Source organism: Cervus elaphus, chromosome 19 (assembly GCF_910594005.1).
Source record: "Cervus elaphus chromosome 19, mCerEla1.1, whole genome shotgun sequence".
NCBI classification, from domain to species: domain Eukaryota; kingdom Metazoa; phylum Chordata; class Mammalia; order Artiodactyla; family Cervidae; genus Cervus; species Cervus elaphus.
In genome coordinates this window covers 11,359,021-11,376,906 of record NC_057833.1, presented here as the reverse complement: position 1 = coordinate 11,376,906, position 17,886 = coordinate 11,359,021, and the positions used below count along the sequence as shown (strand labels likewise).

General features: G+C 42.5%; 1 protein-coding gene and 1 non-coding gene across 7 annotated transcripts in view; both read left to right on the top strand.

Moving 5' to 3' along the window:
- VEPH1 (ventricular zone expressed PH domain containing 1) overlaps positions 1 to 17,886 on the top strand; it is a 320,038-nt gene that overhangs the window by 128,229 nt on the left and 173,923 nt on the right. For all 6 annotated transcript variants that reach the window (XM_043874509.1, XM_043874507.1, XM_043874506.1 and 3 more), the window contains exon 7: positions 8,955 to 9,175. In XM_043874509.1, coding sequence (XP_043730444.1) covers positions 8,955 to 9,175 — 221 coding nt within the window. The remainder of the gene's footprint in view (positions 1 to 8,954; positions 9,176 to 17,886) is intronic.
- On the top strand, positions 13,334 to 13,440 carry LOC122676203. Its single transcript, XR_006335487.1, has one exon. It is a non-coding gene; the product is annotated as a U6 spliceosomal RNA (small nuclear RNA).

Below are 17,886 nucleotides of genomic sequence, written 5' to 3'. Positions count from 1 at the left end.
AAGTATGAGATGGCTGTGATCCACCTCGTGGGTAAAATTACATAGGCTGCATTTGGCCATGAATTATAGCGCTCTTGGCTGAGCTCAAATTTAATGAATTAATGATCTGTATCACTTAAGACATCTTTAAATAGAAGCACACATAAAACAAGGTTATGTATTGATCAGTTGATGAAAATATGTGGCTGGAGGCTTTTGGGAACCTATTCCTGTGTTTCCTTTAGAAGCAGTGGTTCCATGTTTGCTAAGCCAGTGTCTGACGTGACTTTATAGAACACAGCTACCATGAATAATAATAGTCGGCTCTGTGTGCACAAACACACACTTTCACACAACATATACACACACACACATATACACACATCCACCAGCAGCATGAGGCTGTCTAGCAGAGTTCTCTGAACTGAAATAATTTCACACCTTCTCACTCCAGAGTGGGGTGCTCAACTGTCCCAGTTTGCCCTTGATTGAAGAGTTTCCCAGGATGAGGGACCTTCAGCACTGAAACAAGGAAAATCCCAGGACCAATCAGAAAGAGTTGACTCCCCTGCTCCAGAGTTTCTTGAAGCCAGGGAATTGAGGTGGAGGGTGAGTGTCCATCCTAACCCTTCAACTCTTGCTCTGAAGCTAATAGCTGCACCATCTTTAGGAAGAAGACTCATGGAATGAATGTACACCCAACCAGTTAAACACTGCTGTCCCCACTCAGGCTTCTGAGGGTTCCTAAGCAAAAGCTGGATTTTCCCTGGCAAAGCTCCACTGAGAAAGCATTAAGAGTAAGCTCATTTGATTTACATTCCTAATGCGCCTTGCAAGTGTCTCTTTGGTGTGTGGAAACGTCTAGGAGATGAATTATGAAGAAATACAATATATGGCACAATAAAAAAAGCAATAACAGATGCCCAGGAGTTACAATATTTTCATTCAGGTAGCAAAATGTATTATTTTCTTTAACTCTCTTGTAAATTGATAAAGGATAGAGAGAAAAACGTGGATTTTAGGGCCAAATCTATATTTCCTAAATCAGCAAATTCTCAAATTTTCACAGATTGGGGACTATATCGACTAGTGATTCTCAACCCTGGCTTTATATTAGAATTTAAAAATTTCTGTGCCTGGATGCCACCCATTACGATGAAATTAAATAGAAACGGAGTGGGGGAGAGGAATTATTGGGCATTTAAATTGTTCCAACAGCTTGCCAGGTGATTCTAATAACATACAGCCAGGGTTGAGACCCTCTCACAGGGAGGGTGATGTTGAGAAAGGGTCTTGGAAAGTTTCAGCAGAGAATGCTGTAATCAGCTGGTGATGCCTGCTGTGGGTGGAAGAGGGAGAAAGCACACGAGGCTGTACTAAGCCATCTTTTTCAGCCTCGCCAAAGTGGGAATATTCAAGCTCTGAAGTCAGGCAGATCTTGTGTAATCTTGATCAAATGATTGGCACTCTTATCAGTATCTCCATCATGTTACCATTTTGCAATGTTGTCGTGAGGGTTAGGTGAGGAAGCAGATGCCAAGTACCTGGCACGTAGTGGATGCTTAGTGGAGGGGAGCTATCATCATCATAACCAGGCTCCCATGTTTTCATCTTTGGCCGCATTCTGGTTCACATTCTGTTATCCTAACAAAAGGGCTTCCCAGGTGGCTCAGTGTAAAGGATCTGCCTGCCAATCCAGGAGATGCAGGAGAGGCAAGTTCGAACCCTGGGTCCGGAAGATCCCCTGGAAGAGGAAATGGCAACCCACTCCAGTATTCTTGCCTGGAGAATCTCATGGACAGAGAAGCCTGGCGGGCTACAGTCCATGGGGTTGTTAAGAGTCAGACATGACCGAGTGACTGAGCACATAGGCACGCATCCTAACAAAGAGTAACAGAAGAGTTTTTATGAGATAGTAGTAAGTGTATTTTACAAACAAAATGAATAACACACGAAAAATGAATGGTATGGCCAAGGCAATCTTGCAAGCATATAATCTAGTTCAGGGGTCAGCAAATCACTGCCTGTGAGCCAGATCCAGCCACACCTATTCATTTACTTATTGTCTGTAGCTGTTTTCCCATAACGGATACCACATGGCCCATAAAGCCAAAAATATTTGCTATCTGGTTCTTTACAGAAAGTTTGCTGACCCTTGATTCTAGTTCATCAATTCTCAGTGCAGTCCACGGACCTCTGAAACCCCTTCAGGGGATCTTAGAGGTCAAAGCTATTTTCACACTAATACTCACACATCATTGACCTTTTTCACTGGGTTGACATTTGTACTGCAAGGACAAAAGCAACGATGGGTAAAGCTGCCAGTGCGTTAGCACAAATCAAGACAGTCAGACCAAGTGCACGCTTCATTGTCTTCTTCACCACTACATGTGTGTAGGGGAGAAACCAAACAGACGAAACACCAGTTTCACTTAGCTCAGGTTGGCACTATCGGTATTTTGAGCCAGATAGCTGTTGGTTTCCAGGGGGCTGTCCTGGGCACTGCGGGTGGTTTCGCAGCATCTCCAGCCTCTGCCCAGCAGACACTACCAACTCATCCCCTCCCATCTCCCATTGTAACAGTCAAAAACCTCTCCAGACATTTTTCTGAAATTTCTTTTATTTAACCAAATAGATGGTAAATATCAATAGATACAACTCAGATAAACAAAAAAATCTTTGGTGTCTTCTGTAATTTTTGGAACAGTAAAAAGTTCCCAAGGCCAAAAAGTTTAAGACTTGCTGTTCCATTCTGTATTTATGGGGTATTTATGATATTTATACTGCTAAATCAATATAAAGTGAAAAGGATCACATATATAAGATAGAGGAAAAAGAAGTGGGGAGTTTGGGGTTTGGGGTGGGAGGGGTGGAGACATAGCCAATGAAGACACAGCTTTAGAGACCTGGGGGGAAGTGTGACCTGGACTGAGTTAGTCCTCCATCTGTGCCTCAGTTTCCTTCTTATAAAATGGAAGCGATTGCAGTGCTTACCTCACAGTGTTCTTGGGAGGATTGCATGAATAAATACCTAAAAAGCATATAGAATAGGTTTGGTGCTTAGATTACGTGCTCTCTGTGGGTTGGCTATTATTGTTTTAATATTAAATAATCAGTTCATGTCAGAAGGGATGAGGTCAGGCCTGCCAGTGAAGCACACAGGTGCTGTTGACCTGTCCCCATGGCAGGATGACTGAAAGCAGAAAAATGCGGCCACTGGCCCCCGGAGACAAAATATTGTAGGGCCAAGAAAGAAATCAGAATCCCCTAACCCGCTTCTTACCCTCACCTCACACTTTCTAATCCAAAGTCACATCTGTTACCCCTGTGAGGTACATGGATGTGCTCCAAGGTTTCAGAACAAACGACGTGAGGTTGGCTTGGTTTCATGTGTGAGTTCCAGAGCAGTTATAACTTTTCTTGTTCCCGCGCTGTGATTAATTTTCCCTTCAGCTCAGTTTGGCTGCCAGAAAGTCATCCAGAATTGTGTTGATTTCAGCCATCCTCACCTTTAGGAAGACATGTGCTTTCAAAAAAGGTCTCTTAATGAAACCGTAGGGACACCTCTTAGATAAGCAAGTGAAATGTTTGTAGACTGACTTTTAAAAAGTTGCTAAAGAAGAAGCTGAAGCTGAAGCGGAGGGCGTTACCTAAAATTTGAAATTGCACTCTCTGTTGTAAACTGTCACATCTCCTGTGTCCCAGTTCTTGTCTCTCCTGACCTCCCTGGGTCAATCAAGATATGTTTTACTGTAATTGGTTTCTGTGGCTATTGAGAATGTTGCATTTAGATCCTAAAACCTGTAGAATTCACACATCATATTCTCTGTGAAATCTGACCTGAGTCTACTGTTTGACATTAACTCCCCTCCCTGGGTCTCCCCGTTCTGTTCTTTTTCCCTTTGAGGCACATTTCTGCATCCAACACACACTGTATTTTACACATGTATCTTGTTTATCTGCCTCATTATTGTGGCAAAGGCTTTTACTGTTTTTTCTTCCGTGCTGTATTCCTAGTTTCTAAAACAGTGTCTGGTACATGGTGTGGACCCCAACATCCAGCTTTTGTCTTTATTTTTTTTTTTCATTTATTTTTATTAGTTGGAGGCTAATTACTTTACAATATTGTAGTGGTTTTTGTCATACATTGACATGAATCAGCCATGGATTTACATGTATTCCCCATCCTGATCCCCCTTCCCACCTCCCTCTCCACCCGATTCCTCTGGGTCTTCCCAGTGCACCAGGCCCGAGCACTTGTCTCATGCTTTTGTCTTTAAATGAGGAAGGGAAAACATCCCTGTGATGAATCACACACCGTGAATTCACATACAGAACCCTTGCATGGATGAAAGCATCTATATTGAAAAAAATAGTAGACTCAAAAAGAGTACTTAAATCTCCCTTTGTTACCTAGCAATTTCATGAGCCAAAGTATAAAATAGGCTATCAGGAGCTTGTTCCAATGGTGTTTATTTTTCATTCATCTAATACTGTTATCCTTCAGTGAGTAAATACCTCTTCGGTTAGCTCTCCAGCTCACAGAAGTGTGTCTGAGTCCCACAGAGACTGTGCCCTAGGCCTTCACTGGTGGCTCAAACAGTGAAGAATCTGCCTGCAGGACTTCCTGGTGGTCCAGTGAATAAGGCTGTGCACTCCCAAGTCAGGGGGCCTGGGTTTGATCCCTGGTCAGGGGACTAGATCACGCGTGCCGCAACTAAGACCCAGAGCAGCAAAATAAATAAGTATTAAAAAAAAAAAAAAAAACAATTTGCCTTCACTGCAGGAGAACTGGGTTCAATCCCTGGGTTGGGAAGATCCCCTGGAGAAGGGAATGGCAACCCACTCCAGTATTCCTGCCTGGGAAATCCATAGACAGAGCAGCCTGGTGAGCCACAGTCTGCGGGGTTACAAAGAGTCAGACATGACTGATCAACTAAAAGAGGTTCTTAACAACTAGTTATTAAGGAGTTGATTGGCAAGTACCTCCTTCCCCAAGAGATGTGTTCCAATGCAGTTATACATGGATTCTTTGAAAACCAAATTAAACACTAAAAACTAGGGATATTCACTACTGAAATCTGTTGTGTACTAAGTATTTCTTGTAAAGCACAGAATGCCTTTGCAAACACATACTTTCTTTGTAAAGTCATATCTTGGCATTTAGAGCTCCCCTGGGGGCTCAGACAGTAAAGAATCTGCCTGCAATACAGGAGACCAGGGTTCAATCCCTGGATCAGGAAGATACCCTGGAAAAAGGAATGTCTATCCACTCCAGTATTCTTGACTGGAGAATTCCATGGGCAGAGGAGCCTGGTCGGCTACAGTCCATGGGGTTGCAAAGAGTCAGACACGACTGAGTGACTAACGCACACACACGTACATGTCTTGCTGTACAAAGTTTACTTAATCAGTGAATTGAGACACACACAGAGTGGAGATGCTACAGGCTCCGTTCTGTGCCAGCTCTGTGCCAGGTCGATTGATGTATGAGAAGTGGCACCTTTAGGAGACTTGAGTGGTACACTTAACCATTAGGAATCTATACATGGAAGGGGGGATTGTGGGTCCCTTAAAGGCAGAGACTGCTTCTCATTCTCCTTTGCCACCTAGTGTCTGCATGCATGCTCAGTCGCTTCAGTCCTGTCTGACTCTTTGCGACCCCAGGGACTGTGGCCCACCAGGCTCCTCTGTCCATGGGATTCTCCAGGCAAGAAAACTGGAGTGGGTTGCCATGCCCTCCTCCAGGGGATCTTCCTGACCCAGGAATTGAACCCACATCTCTTAGGTTTCCTGCACTGGCAGGCGGGTTCTTTACCACTCGCGTGACCTAGGGTAGCGCTGCTGCTGCTGCTGCTAAGTCGCTTCAGTCGTGTCCGACTCTGTGCGACCCCACAGACGGCAGCCCACCAGGCTCCTCCGTCCCTGGGGTTCTCCAGGCAAGAACACTGGAGTGAGCTGCCATTTCCTTCTCCAATGCATGCATGCATGCAAAGTCGCTTCAGTTGTGTCCTAGGGTAATGGTAAGAATTAAACCTGTGCTTGTTAACAGAGCACAAGGCTTGGACAGACTCAAGTCTAGCACAGGCATGTTATAGACTTGCAGTACTGATCCAGTGATGGGAAAAAAATCATGAGTAAACAAAACTATCAAGTGCAATCAAGTATTAAAGTGAAAGTGAAAGTCACTCAGTCATGTTCAACTCTTTGCGACCCCATGGACTATACAGCCCATGTAATTCTCTAGGCCAGAATACTGGAGTGAGTAGCCTTTCCCTTCTCCAGGGGATCTTCCCAACCCAGGGATTGAACCCAGGTCTCCCGCATTGCAGGCAGATTCTTTACCAACTGAGCTATCAGGGAAGCCAATTAAGATTTTTGAAAAAGAATTTGTAATACAATGAAAATTCAGACAGAAGAGGTCACTGGGGATGGCTTCACGAAGGAGACAGGAGTTACATCTTGAAAGAAATGAAGGCTCAAAATGCTGTAACAAAGGAAACAGGGAAATTCCTAGCTGGAAGAGTTAATTAAGACCTGTACACCTACCACTTAAAATGATTTTGAGCATCAATCTCTGACATATATTTGTTTGTAATTATATATACATTCTATTATACTACCATTATAAAAATTTTTAAATACATAAAGGATGGGATGGGGCGGGAGATGGGAGGAAGGTTCAAGAGGGAGGGGACATGTGTATACCTATGGCTGATTCATGTTGCTGTTTGACAGAAAACAGCAAATTTCTATAAAGCAATTATCCTTCAGTTAAAAAATAAATTAATTTTTTAAAAAGTAAAAAAAAAAACAGATTTTAAAAGAACAGTTAAAGATGAAATAAGCATATTTTAAATTATTGATGGTATATCATTATTTATTTGGGGCACAAATCTACATTTCAAATAACCTTCTAGATAATTTTCAATTTTTATGGCTCTCTTCCAGTCATGTTGGATTAAAACCTATCAGCCCATAATATGCCTGATGAGATCTCCTAGGTATAGGAGACCTGTCAGCTAAGCCATTTTCTTATTCATTCATACCTAAGTTATTCATATTCTTTCATCATCAGTTTCTTTGAAGGAACCTATTTAAGTCAATTGTGAGAGTTAACTTGATTAAAGCTAACTAATAGAATCTACTCATTCAACCAGGCACATAAATCTGTAACATCCTGACACATGCTTAAAGTGAATAGATGAGTGAAGATATCCTGTGGAGAAGAGGTAAACCAGTATAGTACATGGCACTGTCTGACAGGTGGATGGATGGAGGGCGCACTGATCAGGCTTCCCGTGTCCTTGGGGAGCTAGTGAGTCGCTGGCATGGAACCTTGGCCCCAGGAAGAACTATAGTCTGGAAGGGTGGATGTGTGAGGTAAGATCATTAGCGGTGGTTGAGAGATTTGGACATGGCAAGATAGGTTCATGAGACTACCTATTCTTAATAAGGGAGTGACAGGAAAATTTTTAAAAATTGTCCTGAGAATCAGGAAAAAACTAAAACCTCAAAGAAGCCAATCAGAGGCATCATAAATGAAACATTGTTAGCTTCAGCTAGCTCTGTATGTATACTCCCCATAGAACTGTCATCTGCAGGTCATGGGACTCTGACTTTCTTTTAAAATACAGGCCTTCAGTTCAGTTCAGTTCAGTCGCTCAGTCATGTCTGACTCTTTGTGACCCCATGAATCACAGCACGCTAGGCCTCCCTGTCTATCACCAACTCCCGGAGTTTACCCAAACTCATGCCCATCGAGTCGGTGATGCCATCCAACCATCTCATCCTCTGTCATCCCCTTCTCCTCCTGCCCCCAATCTCTCCCAGCATCAGGCTCTTTTCTAATGAGTCAACTCTTCGCATAAGGTGGCCAAAGTATTAGAGTTTCAGCTTCAGCCTCAGTCCTTCCAATGAACACCCAGGACTGATCTCCTTTAGGTTGGACTGGTTGGATCTCCTTGCAGTCCAGGGGACTCTCAAGAGTCTTCTCCAACACCACAGTTCAAAAGCATCAATTCTTTGGTGCTCAGCTTTCTTTACAGTCCAACTCTCACATCCATACATGGCCACTGGAAAAACCATGGCCTTGACCAGATGGACCTTTGTTGACAAAGTAATGTCTCTGCTTTTTAACACGCTATCTAGGTTGGTCATAACTTTCCTTCCAAGGCCTTAGTTCTTCATTATTCTCCACTCCCTCTCACCCCCTGCCAGTTTTATTAAGGTATGATTAACAAGTAAAATTATAAGATATTTAAAGTGTACAGCACGATGATTTGATATACATATACATATATCAAAGGATTCCTCTCATCAGTTTAACTAGCCCATCCATTATCCCATATATTTTAGCAGACTTCAGTTCCATGATACCATGTTAGCGACTGTGGTCACCATGATATGCATTAGCCTCTCAAACCCCTATTCATCTTATAACTGAAGTTTGTACTGCTTACCAACTTTTACTTATTTCCCCCACCCACTAGCCCTTGGCAACCACTTTTCTGGTCTTTTGTTTCTATGAGTTTGACTTTTTTTTTTTTTAAGATTCTGCATATAAGAGATATCAGTAAGTAATTGTCTTTTCTCTGTCTGACTTGTTTCACTGGGCATAATGCCCTCCAGATTCCTCTATGTTGTCACAGATGGTGGGATTTCCTTCTTTTTCGTGGCTGAATAATTCTTCATTCCATGCTTGTGTGCCATGTTGTCTTCACCCATTCATCTGTCAGTGGACACTCAGGTTGCTTCCCTGTCTTGGCTGTTGCAAGTGATGCTTCTGGAACATGGCTGTGCAGGTATCTCTTTGAGATAATGATTTTGTTTCCTTCATATAGATTCCCACAAATGGGATTAGTGGATCATAGGGTAGTTCTATTTTTGGAGGAACAGCCATATTGTTTTCCTTAGTGGCTGCACCCATTTTCATCCCAACCAGCAATTGTATGCGTTCTCCATTGTTCTTGCAGGAGAGAGCCAGGAGCTGCCTGCCATTCCTGGTGAGTCAGCTGGCCAGCATGGAGCACTCATTTCATCATATTCTCCTGCTGGAGATCAAGAGCATCACGGACACCTTCTCCTCCATCCTGGGCCCGCAGAGCAGAGACATCTTCCGCATGAGCAACAGCTTCACTGCCATTTCCACGCTCCTTACCCGACAACTGGAAACCACCAAGGCCAGAAATGACAGGTGAGCAGGAGTTCCTGGGGACCTTAGGATCTGCTGCGAACCCATGGAGGCATAGCACCAAAGGCTATGCTTTCTTTTGTAGGCATCAAAGTTCCCAAAGAAAGCCAAACTCATTATCTCAACATAGAGTAACTTCTGAATAAATTATGACACTTGCCAGAATTTTTCTAAATCTGTAAAAACCAGAATGTAACCAAAACAATTTTTTAAAGTGCAGAAAATACAGTAAAGAAATAAGAATGTAGTACAAATAATAATGTTTATAGAATTTGTTTATTTATTCAACAAACATTTAAATCATTTACTTACTGTATGCCAGGAATTCTGCCAACGGCTAGACATATAGAGAGGTAAAACATATTCTTTTATCCAAAGAGCTCATTGTCCAGAGAGTAGGTAAATAATAAGTGGGTAATTATAGTATAGTGGGAAGATTATGCCAGTTATGATTGTGTCAAGGAGTTTGGGGAACACAGATTGGGGTACCTACTTCTGCATGGAATGGAGAAGAATGGGAAGCTGAAATCAGGGAATGCTTCCCAGATGAGGTGACATATGGAACCAAGTCTTGAAAGATGACCAGATTACACCAAGCTGGCTTTGGGGCAGTATGTGGAAGAGCACAATACTTTCTGAGAACAGAAGCCATTCTGTCTGGCTAGCATCAATGTTAGGTAATACTGATGGAGTAATAGGCAAGGACCAGATGGTGCAGGACATGACAGACCTTCTTAAGGAGTTTAAATTTTATCCTGGAGGCTGTGAGGAGTCATGGTAGGAGTTTTACATATTAGGATATGATCAGAATCCATGTTTCAGGAAGGTTGCTCTGGCCCCAGTGCAGAGAACATCTCAGGCAGAGGCAGACTGGACTTCAGGTCACATGAAGGAAGGTCAGAAAAGTGTCCACAGGTACTGGCAATTTAAAAATTACTGATGATTGTAGTGAGTGATCTGCCAGTGGTATGGATGGGCATAAAATAGGATGCCTGGGGTTGAAGGAAGAGAGTGGATATGATAAATCCGGTCCTTTCAAGAAGTCTAGACCATGCCAGATTGAGAGAGGTGTTTTATTATATTTGTCACATTTTGAATAGAGGGACACTTGGAAAGTTTTATGACCACAGGAGTTACAAAATACGTTCAAATTCATCATCTCATCTGATCCTCATGATCACTCTATAAGTTGAGAAGGGCAATTATCATTATTCCTATTTTATAGAGAAAGAAACAAAGGCTCAGAGACTGGTTAAATCTCTTCCCAAAGTTACACAGTAACTAAATGATAAAAGATGGGCTAAAATTTCAGATCCTATGCATTGGAAGGTTTTCAGTTCTGGAGAAGGGGCAGGACACATTTAAGACTAGCATCAGATATTGTGAGTTTGGGGGGGGTTAACAAATGATGCATATCATTTTCAGTCTGAAATAGCATTCCAGAAACACAGAAGCCAACCTCACAAAATAGTGAAGATTTAGTCACAAGGATCCACTTTATGTCCAGCATGGCACAGAGCCTGAAGTTCCCAAGAGACACAGAACAAGACCTAAGACGAGAGACATCATTCCTCAAAGGTTCACAGTCAGTGTGTGTGAGGGGTTAGTGGAAGTGGGTATAGCAGGCTATGGCGCAAGAGAGACATACAGCCAGGGAGATGAAGAATGTTTCACAAAGAAGATGAAATTTAAATTCATTCCATATTTGTTGAGTAGCTTCCATGAGCCAGGCATCTGCATAGGTACCAGATCATGTTGCACAGGATTAATGAAAGTTCCCCAAATAAGGGTTGAAAGGGCACTCCAAATACAGAGGACACTCCTCACGTGCAAAGATAAAAGAGCTTAAAAGTGTGTGACCCAGAATGAGGCAAAGCAATTGGCTCAATGTGACTGGAGTGAATACATCAGTGGAGGGCAGGAGAGTAAACTGAAAAGTTAGGTCAGAGGCACATTCACAGAGAAGCAAGAAGTTCGTTCTGTAAGCAACACGGTGACATGGAAAGATTTTTACCCAGAGAATGGACACTGCTTCCAACACGGTAATTAGCAGATAGTGGGCTTTCAACATTTCTGCACGAAAGGACTACTAGATGGGTGAGGAAGTGGCTGACACGGTGGAGCCCTGAATGGATTTGGCTGGCAAGAGAGAGGGTGACCAGAATGCTCCTCTTGGAGTCTTAGCAGTCAGCTCCCTCCATGGTGAGACAGCTTGGAATTAGAAAGAGTCAATTACTGGTGAGAGGTGGGCTGAGGAGAAGGGGGGAAGAGTGAATGAAAACCCAGAGATGTCTAACGTGAGTGACCACACGCACATGGAAAAGCTGATAACCAAGCAAAGACGGAGCAGGAGGGGAGCCCATATGAAGCACCTCTTTGCCCATTCCACACAGAGAATATTTTCTGGCCAAGATGGTCATCTCAACAATAGCTGTCCATTCAAGGAAGACAGGTAGCTCGTGCCCTTTTCTCTCAACACCATACTTTTGATTTAGCATATTAAAATCTATTGTTGCCTGTGGTTTCACATCTAGTATAGATGCCTATAACACCAGGATTTCTAATTTTGGTATAAGTGACATTTGGTTAATTCTTAGTTGTGGAGCTATCCTGTGCACTCTAGAAATACTTACCACTTCCCTGGCCTCTCTGCACCAGAGGCTAGTGGCAAACCTCCCACTCAGTTGTACTAACCAAGAAAGTCTCCAGACATTGCTAAATGTCCGCTTAGAGACAGAAATCACCCCCAGTTGAAAACCACTGCTATCTACATATTCCATTTTAAAAACAGCATTTACACCTAGCAACAGCCTACACATGGCAACATCCAAGAAACCCAAAGCCAGCATCACGAAGGGATGATTTGTCATCTGTGTGTAAGCAGAGCCACTGTTAGTTAATTTTCATGGTGTGGTTTCAGAATTCAGTTTAGAGCTTCTACAGCTGGGGTTTGGGGGAGCCACTTTACATTCTCTGCACAGCTAGCCTGCTCGTTTCTTCCAAAGGTGACTGGCATGTGCATCAGATGTAAAAGCTCAGACATGTATTCTGGCCAACAGTCTGTCCATTCTTTCTTGCCTCTACACATGCAAAGTTACAAGAGGCCAATTGACTCTCTGTGAGATTTTATGTGTGAAAAGTGTTTGTACAAAGGAAAAACTTGTTATACAGGGTGTTACATTAAGGCATTCCAACAGGAAAAATGGTTCTTGATAAAGTAGGCCCAATCCAATTAGCAATAGACAACTTCCTCATGTAAAGAATTTAAGAGATATGTAGATAGGAGAAAAAAAGTGGGTCTCACTGTCCAAATATGGATCTGCATTAGAAAAATTCGTTTTCCCCCCTTTATTATTTTTCTATGGAAAAAAGAGAAAAAAATGTTAAGAGATAAAAGGTCACCATGCTCTTCGAATACTGCCACCACCATCGCCACCTTGGCCTCTCCCTCAATTCAGAGTACTTCATCCATTTCAACCCTCTCCATAACTCTCCTTCTGATCAATTATAAGTATTTGGTGGGAACCTCAAAAAGACTGGTGTGGACTGCCCCCTTTTTGTATTAGCTGCTCATCCTCTCTGGGATGGTTGCCAAGGCTCCTCTCCCAACATCTCTTCTCTGAATAGCCTTCATTGTGACCATTTAGCGTCAGTAATTTTAATCTGTGCCCCACAAAGCAGAGAGATCCACACTTTTGTCTAAAGCATCTAGCAAAGTCTGACCCTTACAACTGAAGGGGAAATGAATAAGGGAAGAGAGAGCTTGAAAGAAAATTAAAGATGGTTAAAATTCAAAACAGATGTCATCTAATTTACAAATCTGACACATAGCCCAGCAGGCCAGATTTTAGACTTCAGGCCAAAATTATAAGACTATCAAAAGAAAAACAATTAGCATCTTAGAGAGACTGAACAACTGGAGGAGACAGGAGCCTCCTTTATGCAAATGACTGAATTAATTGGGTGAGTTTTATTTGATACACCAGGTAAGCACACTTGCACTTTTCTTATTCCTGTGTTTCAGGATGAATGTGTTTATCTAACTAATAAACCAACAGGGCTAAATAACAGGATAGCCAAGCAAAACATGTAGATTTTGAATTTAATTCTGGAGAAGTAAAAGAAAGATGACAGCAATTGTGGATTAAAAAAGAGAGGGTGGTGCTCGCTTCAGCAGCACATACACTAAAGTTGGAACAATACAGAGAAGATTAGTATGGCCCCTGCTCAAGGATGATATGCAAATTTGTGAAGCACTCCATATTTTTCCCATGGTTGCTAAAGGGGAAGTGGGGAGGGATAAATTGGGAGTTTGAGATTGACATATTCACACTACTACATATAAAAATGGGGCTTCCCACGTGGCACCATTGGGAAAGAACTTGCCTGCCAATCCAGGAGACGTAAGAGATGTGGGTTTGATCTCTTGGCTGGAAAGATCCCCTGGAAATGGGCATGGCAACCCACTCTAGTGTTCTTGCCTGGAGAATTCCATGGACAGAGGAGCCTGGCAGGCTACAGGACTTGCAAAGAGTCGGACATAACTGAAGTGACTTAGCACATATGCATATATAAAAATAAATAACTAGTAAGAACCTGCTGTGTAGCACAGAGAACTCTATTCAATACTCTATATTGACCTATATGGGAAAAGAAACTATAGAAGGGTGGATATATATATAACTGATGCACTTTACAGTATACCTGAAACTAACACAACATTGTAAATCAACCATACTCCAAGAAGAATTAATTTAAAAGATTTTAAAAAATAAAGGAGAGGGTGTCAAGACAGGAAAAAAGGTCTTTACCTTTCAAAATGGTACGAGCCCTAAGTAGCCTGCTGGGTGGCCACTAACTGTTTGCTTGCCAAGACCCAGGGGAAGCTGGAGAAGGAGAGGGTGGCTCCTGGCAACTGTGCTGTCTGAGCAGTCAGCGATCCTTGGACGAGAAGATGCCTTTGCTAAGTGCATGTGGCGCCAGGGAGGCTGCTCGGATCGGACACCATCAGAACTGGGGACAGTTAGTCACAGGTGGTCTTAGTAGGAGGTTAGACTCAGGCCCCAACCAGGGGTGGAAGCTTTAAGGGCTAGAAATTGTGTGGGGAGGTAAATAGGAGAAATGAGAAAAGCTAGGGAGAAGGGAGGGCCAGGAAGAAGGCACAAGGGGAAAGCAGAGAGAAAGGACAGAGGACATCTGACTCAGCCCAAAGCCCCAGGCATGGGATCACCATTCCCTCACATCCGTCTTGCCAACTAGCCAAAGACATGGGGGAGACAGTTACTTTTAAGAAAAGTTTTAACTCAACGTGTTAACCTCTGGCTTGGTTGAACGTGTGGTATGTTCTTTGGTTGTTTTGATGGTGATGGTGAGAGTAGTGGTGAGACTGTGTTTTTTTCTTGTTTTTTAAGAATCAGGCGGCAGGTGAAGTGAAAGGCAAAGTGTAGCAAAGGTGCCTGCAGGCTCCTCTGTCCATGGACTTATCCAGGTAAGAATACTAGAGTGGATACCCATTTCCTTCTCCAGGGGATCTTCCCGACCCAGAGATTGAACCCAGGTGTCCTAAATTGTAGGCAGATTCCTTACCCTCTGAGCCAACGCAGAAGCACAAAGGTAAAATTAGGTGTAACAACGTGGTCTACTGGAGAAAGGAATGGCAAACCACTTCAGTATTCTTGCCTTGAGAACCCCATGAACAGTATGAAAAGGCAAAAGATAGGACACTGAAAGTTGAACTCCCCAGGTCAGTAGGTGCTCAATATTCTACTGGAGAAGAGTGGAGAATAGCTTCAGAAAGAATGAAGAGGATGAGCCAAAGCAAAAACGACACCCAGTTGTGGATGTGACTGTGATGGAAATAAAGTCCAATTCTATAAAGAGCAATATTGCATAAGAACCTGGAATGTTAGGTCCATGAATCAAGGTAAACTGAAAGTGGTCAAACAGGAGATGTCAAGAGTGAACTAAAATGGACCTGAATGGGCAGTTTTATTTCAGATAACCAGTATATCTATGACTGTGGACAAGAATCCCTTATAGGAAATGGAGTAGCCCTCATAGTCAACAAGAGTCCAAAATGCAGTACTTGGGTACAGTCTCAAAAAACAGAATGACTTCTGTTCATTTCCAAGGCAAACCATTCAATATCACAGTAACACAAGTCTATGCCCCAACCACTAACACCAAAGAAGCTGAGGTGGAATGGTTCTATGAAGACCTACAAGACCTTCTAGAACTAGCAGCACACAAAGATGGCCCTTTCATCATAGGGGACTGGAATGCAAAAGCAGAGAGTCAAGAAACACCTGGAGTAAGAGGCAAGTTTGGCCTTGGAGTACAGAATGAAGCAAGTCAAAGCCTAACAGAGTTTTGCCAAGAGAAGGCACTGGTCATAGCAAACTCCTTCTTCCAATAACACAAGAGATGACTCTACACATGGACATCACCAGATGGTCAATACTGAAGTCAGAGTTATTGTATTATTTACAGCTGAAGATGGAGAAGCTCTACACAGTCAGCAAAATCAGGACCAGGAGCTGACTGTAGCTCAGATCGTGAACTTCTTATTGCAAAATTCAGACATGAATTGAAGAAAGTAGGGAAAGCAACCAGACCAGTAGCCAGACCTAAATCAAACCCCTTATGATTATACAGTGAATTTGATAGATTCAAGGGGTTAGACCTGATAGACAGAGTGCCTGAAGAACTATGGACAGAGGTTCATAACACTGTACAGGAGGCAGTGATCAAAACTATCCCCAAGAAGAAGAAATGCGAAAAGGCAAAATGGTTGTCTGAGGAGGCCTTACAAATTGCTGAGAAAAGAAGAGAAGTGAAAGGTAAAAGAGAAAAGAAAAGATATACCTATCTGAATGCAGAGTTCCAAAGAATAACAAGGAGAGATAAGAAAGCCTTTCTCAGTGATCAATGCAAGGAAATAGAGGAAAACAATAGAATGGGAAAAACTAGAGATCTCTTCAAGAGAATTAGAGATACCAAGGGAATATTTTATGCAAAGATGGACATAATAAAGGACAGAAAGGGTATGGACCTAATAGAAGCAGAAGATATTAAAAAGAGGTGGCAAGAATACACAGAAGAACTGTACAAAAAAAAAAAACATTAATGACCCAGATAACCACAATGGTGTGATCACTCACCTAGAGCCAGACATCCAGGAGTCCAAAGTCAAGTGGGCCTTAGGAAGCATCACTTCAAGCAAAGCTAATAGAAGTGATGGAATTCCAGCTGAGCTATTTCAAGTCATAAAAGATGATGCTGTGAAAGTGTTGCACTCAATATGCCAGCAAATGTGGAAAACTCAGCAGTGGCCACAGGACTGGAAAAGGTCAGTTTTCATTCCAACTCCAAAGAAAGGCAATGCCAAACAATGTTCAAACTACCACACAATTGCACTCATCTTACACGCTAGCAAAGTAATGCTCAAAATTCTCCAAGCTAGGTTTCAACGGTACTTGAACTGAGAACTTCCAGTTGTTCAAGCTGGGTTTAGTAAAGGCAGAGGAACCAGAGATTAAATTACCAACATCTGTTGGATCATAATAAAAGCAAGGGAATTCCAAAAAAACACCTACTTCTGCTTCATTGGCTACGCTAAAGCCTTTGACCATGTGGGTCACAACAAACTGTGGAAAATTCAGAAGGAGACAATACCAGACCACCTGACCTGCCTCCTGAGAAACCTATGTGCAGTTCAAGAAGCAACAGTTAGAACCGGACATACAACAATGGACTAGTTCAAAATTGGGAAAGGAGTACATTAAGGCTGTATATCATCACCCTGCTTATTTAACTTATATGCAGAAAAAAAAAACTTATATGCAGAGTACATCATGCGAAATGCAGGGCTGGATGAAGCACAAGCTAGAACCAAGATTGCCGGGAGAATTATCAATAACCTCAGATATGCAGATGATAACATCCTTAAGGCAGAAAGGGAAGAAGAACTAAAGAACCTCTTGATGAAAGTGAAAAAGGAGAGTGACAAAGTTGGCTTAAAACTCAACATTCAAAAAACAAAGATCATTGCATCCGGTCCCATCACTTCACAGCAAATAGATGAGAAAACAATGGAAACAGTGACAGACTTTATTTTTCTGGGCTCCAAAATCACTGCAGATGGTGACTGAAGCCATGAAATTAAAAGACACTTACTCTTTGGAAGAAAACTATGACAAACCTAGACAGCATATTAAAAAGCAGCAACATAACCTTGCCAACAAAGATCTGTAGAGTCAAAGCTATGGTTTTTCCAGTAGTCATATATGGATGTGAGAGTTGGACCATAAAGAAAGTTGAGCACGGAAGAATTGATGCTTTTGAACTGTGGTGTTGGAGAAGACTCTTGAGAGTCCCTTGGACAGCAAGGAAATCAAACCAGTCAATCTTAAAGGAAATCAATCCTGAATATTCTTTGGAAGGACTGATGCTGAAGCTCCAATATTTTGGCTGCCTGATGTGAAGAGCTGACTTATTAGAAAAGACCCTGATGCTGGGAAAGATTGCAGGCAGAAGGAGAAGGGGTGGCAGAGGATGAGATGATTGGATGGCATCACTGACTCAATGGACATGAGTGTGAGCAAAGTCCAGGAGTTGGTGATAAACGGGGAAGCCTGGTGTGCTTCAGTCCATGGGGTCACAAAGAATCAGACATGACTGAGCATCTGAACTGAACTGAAATATGATTTCAGGAT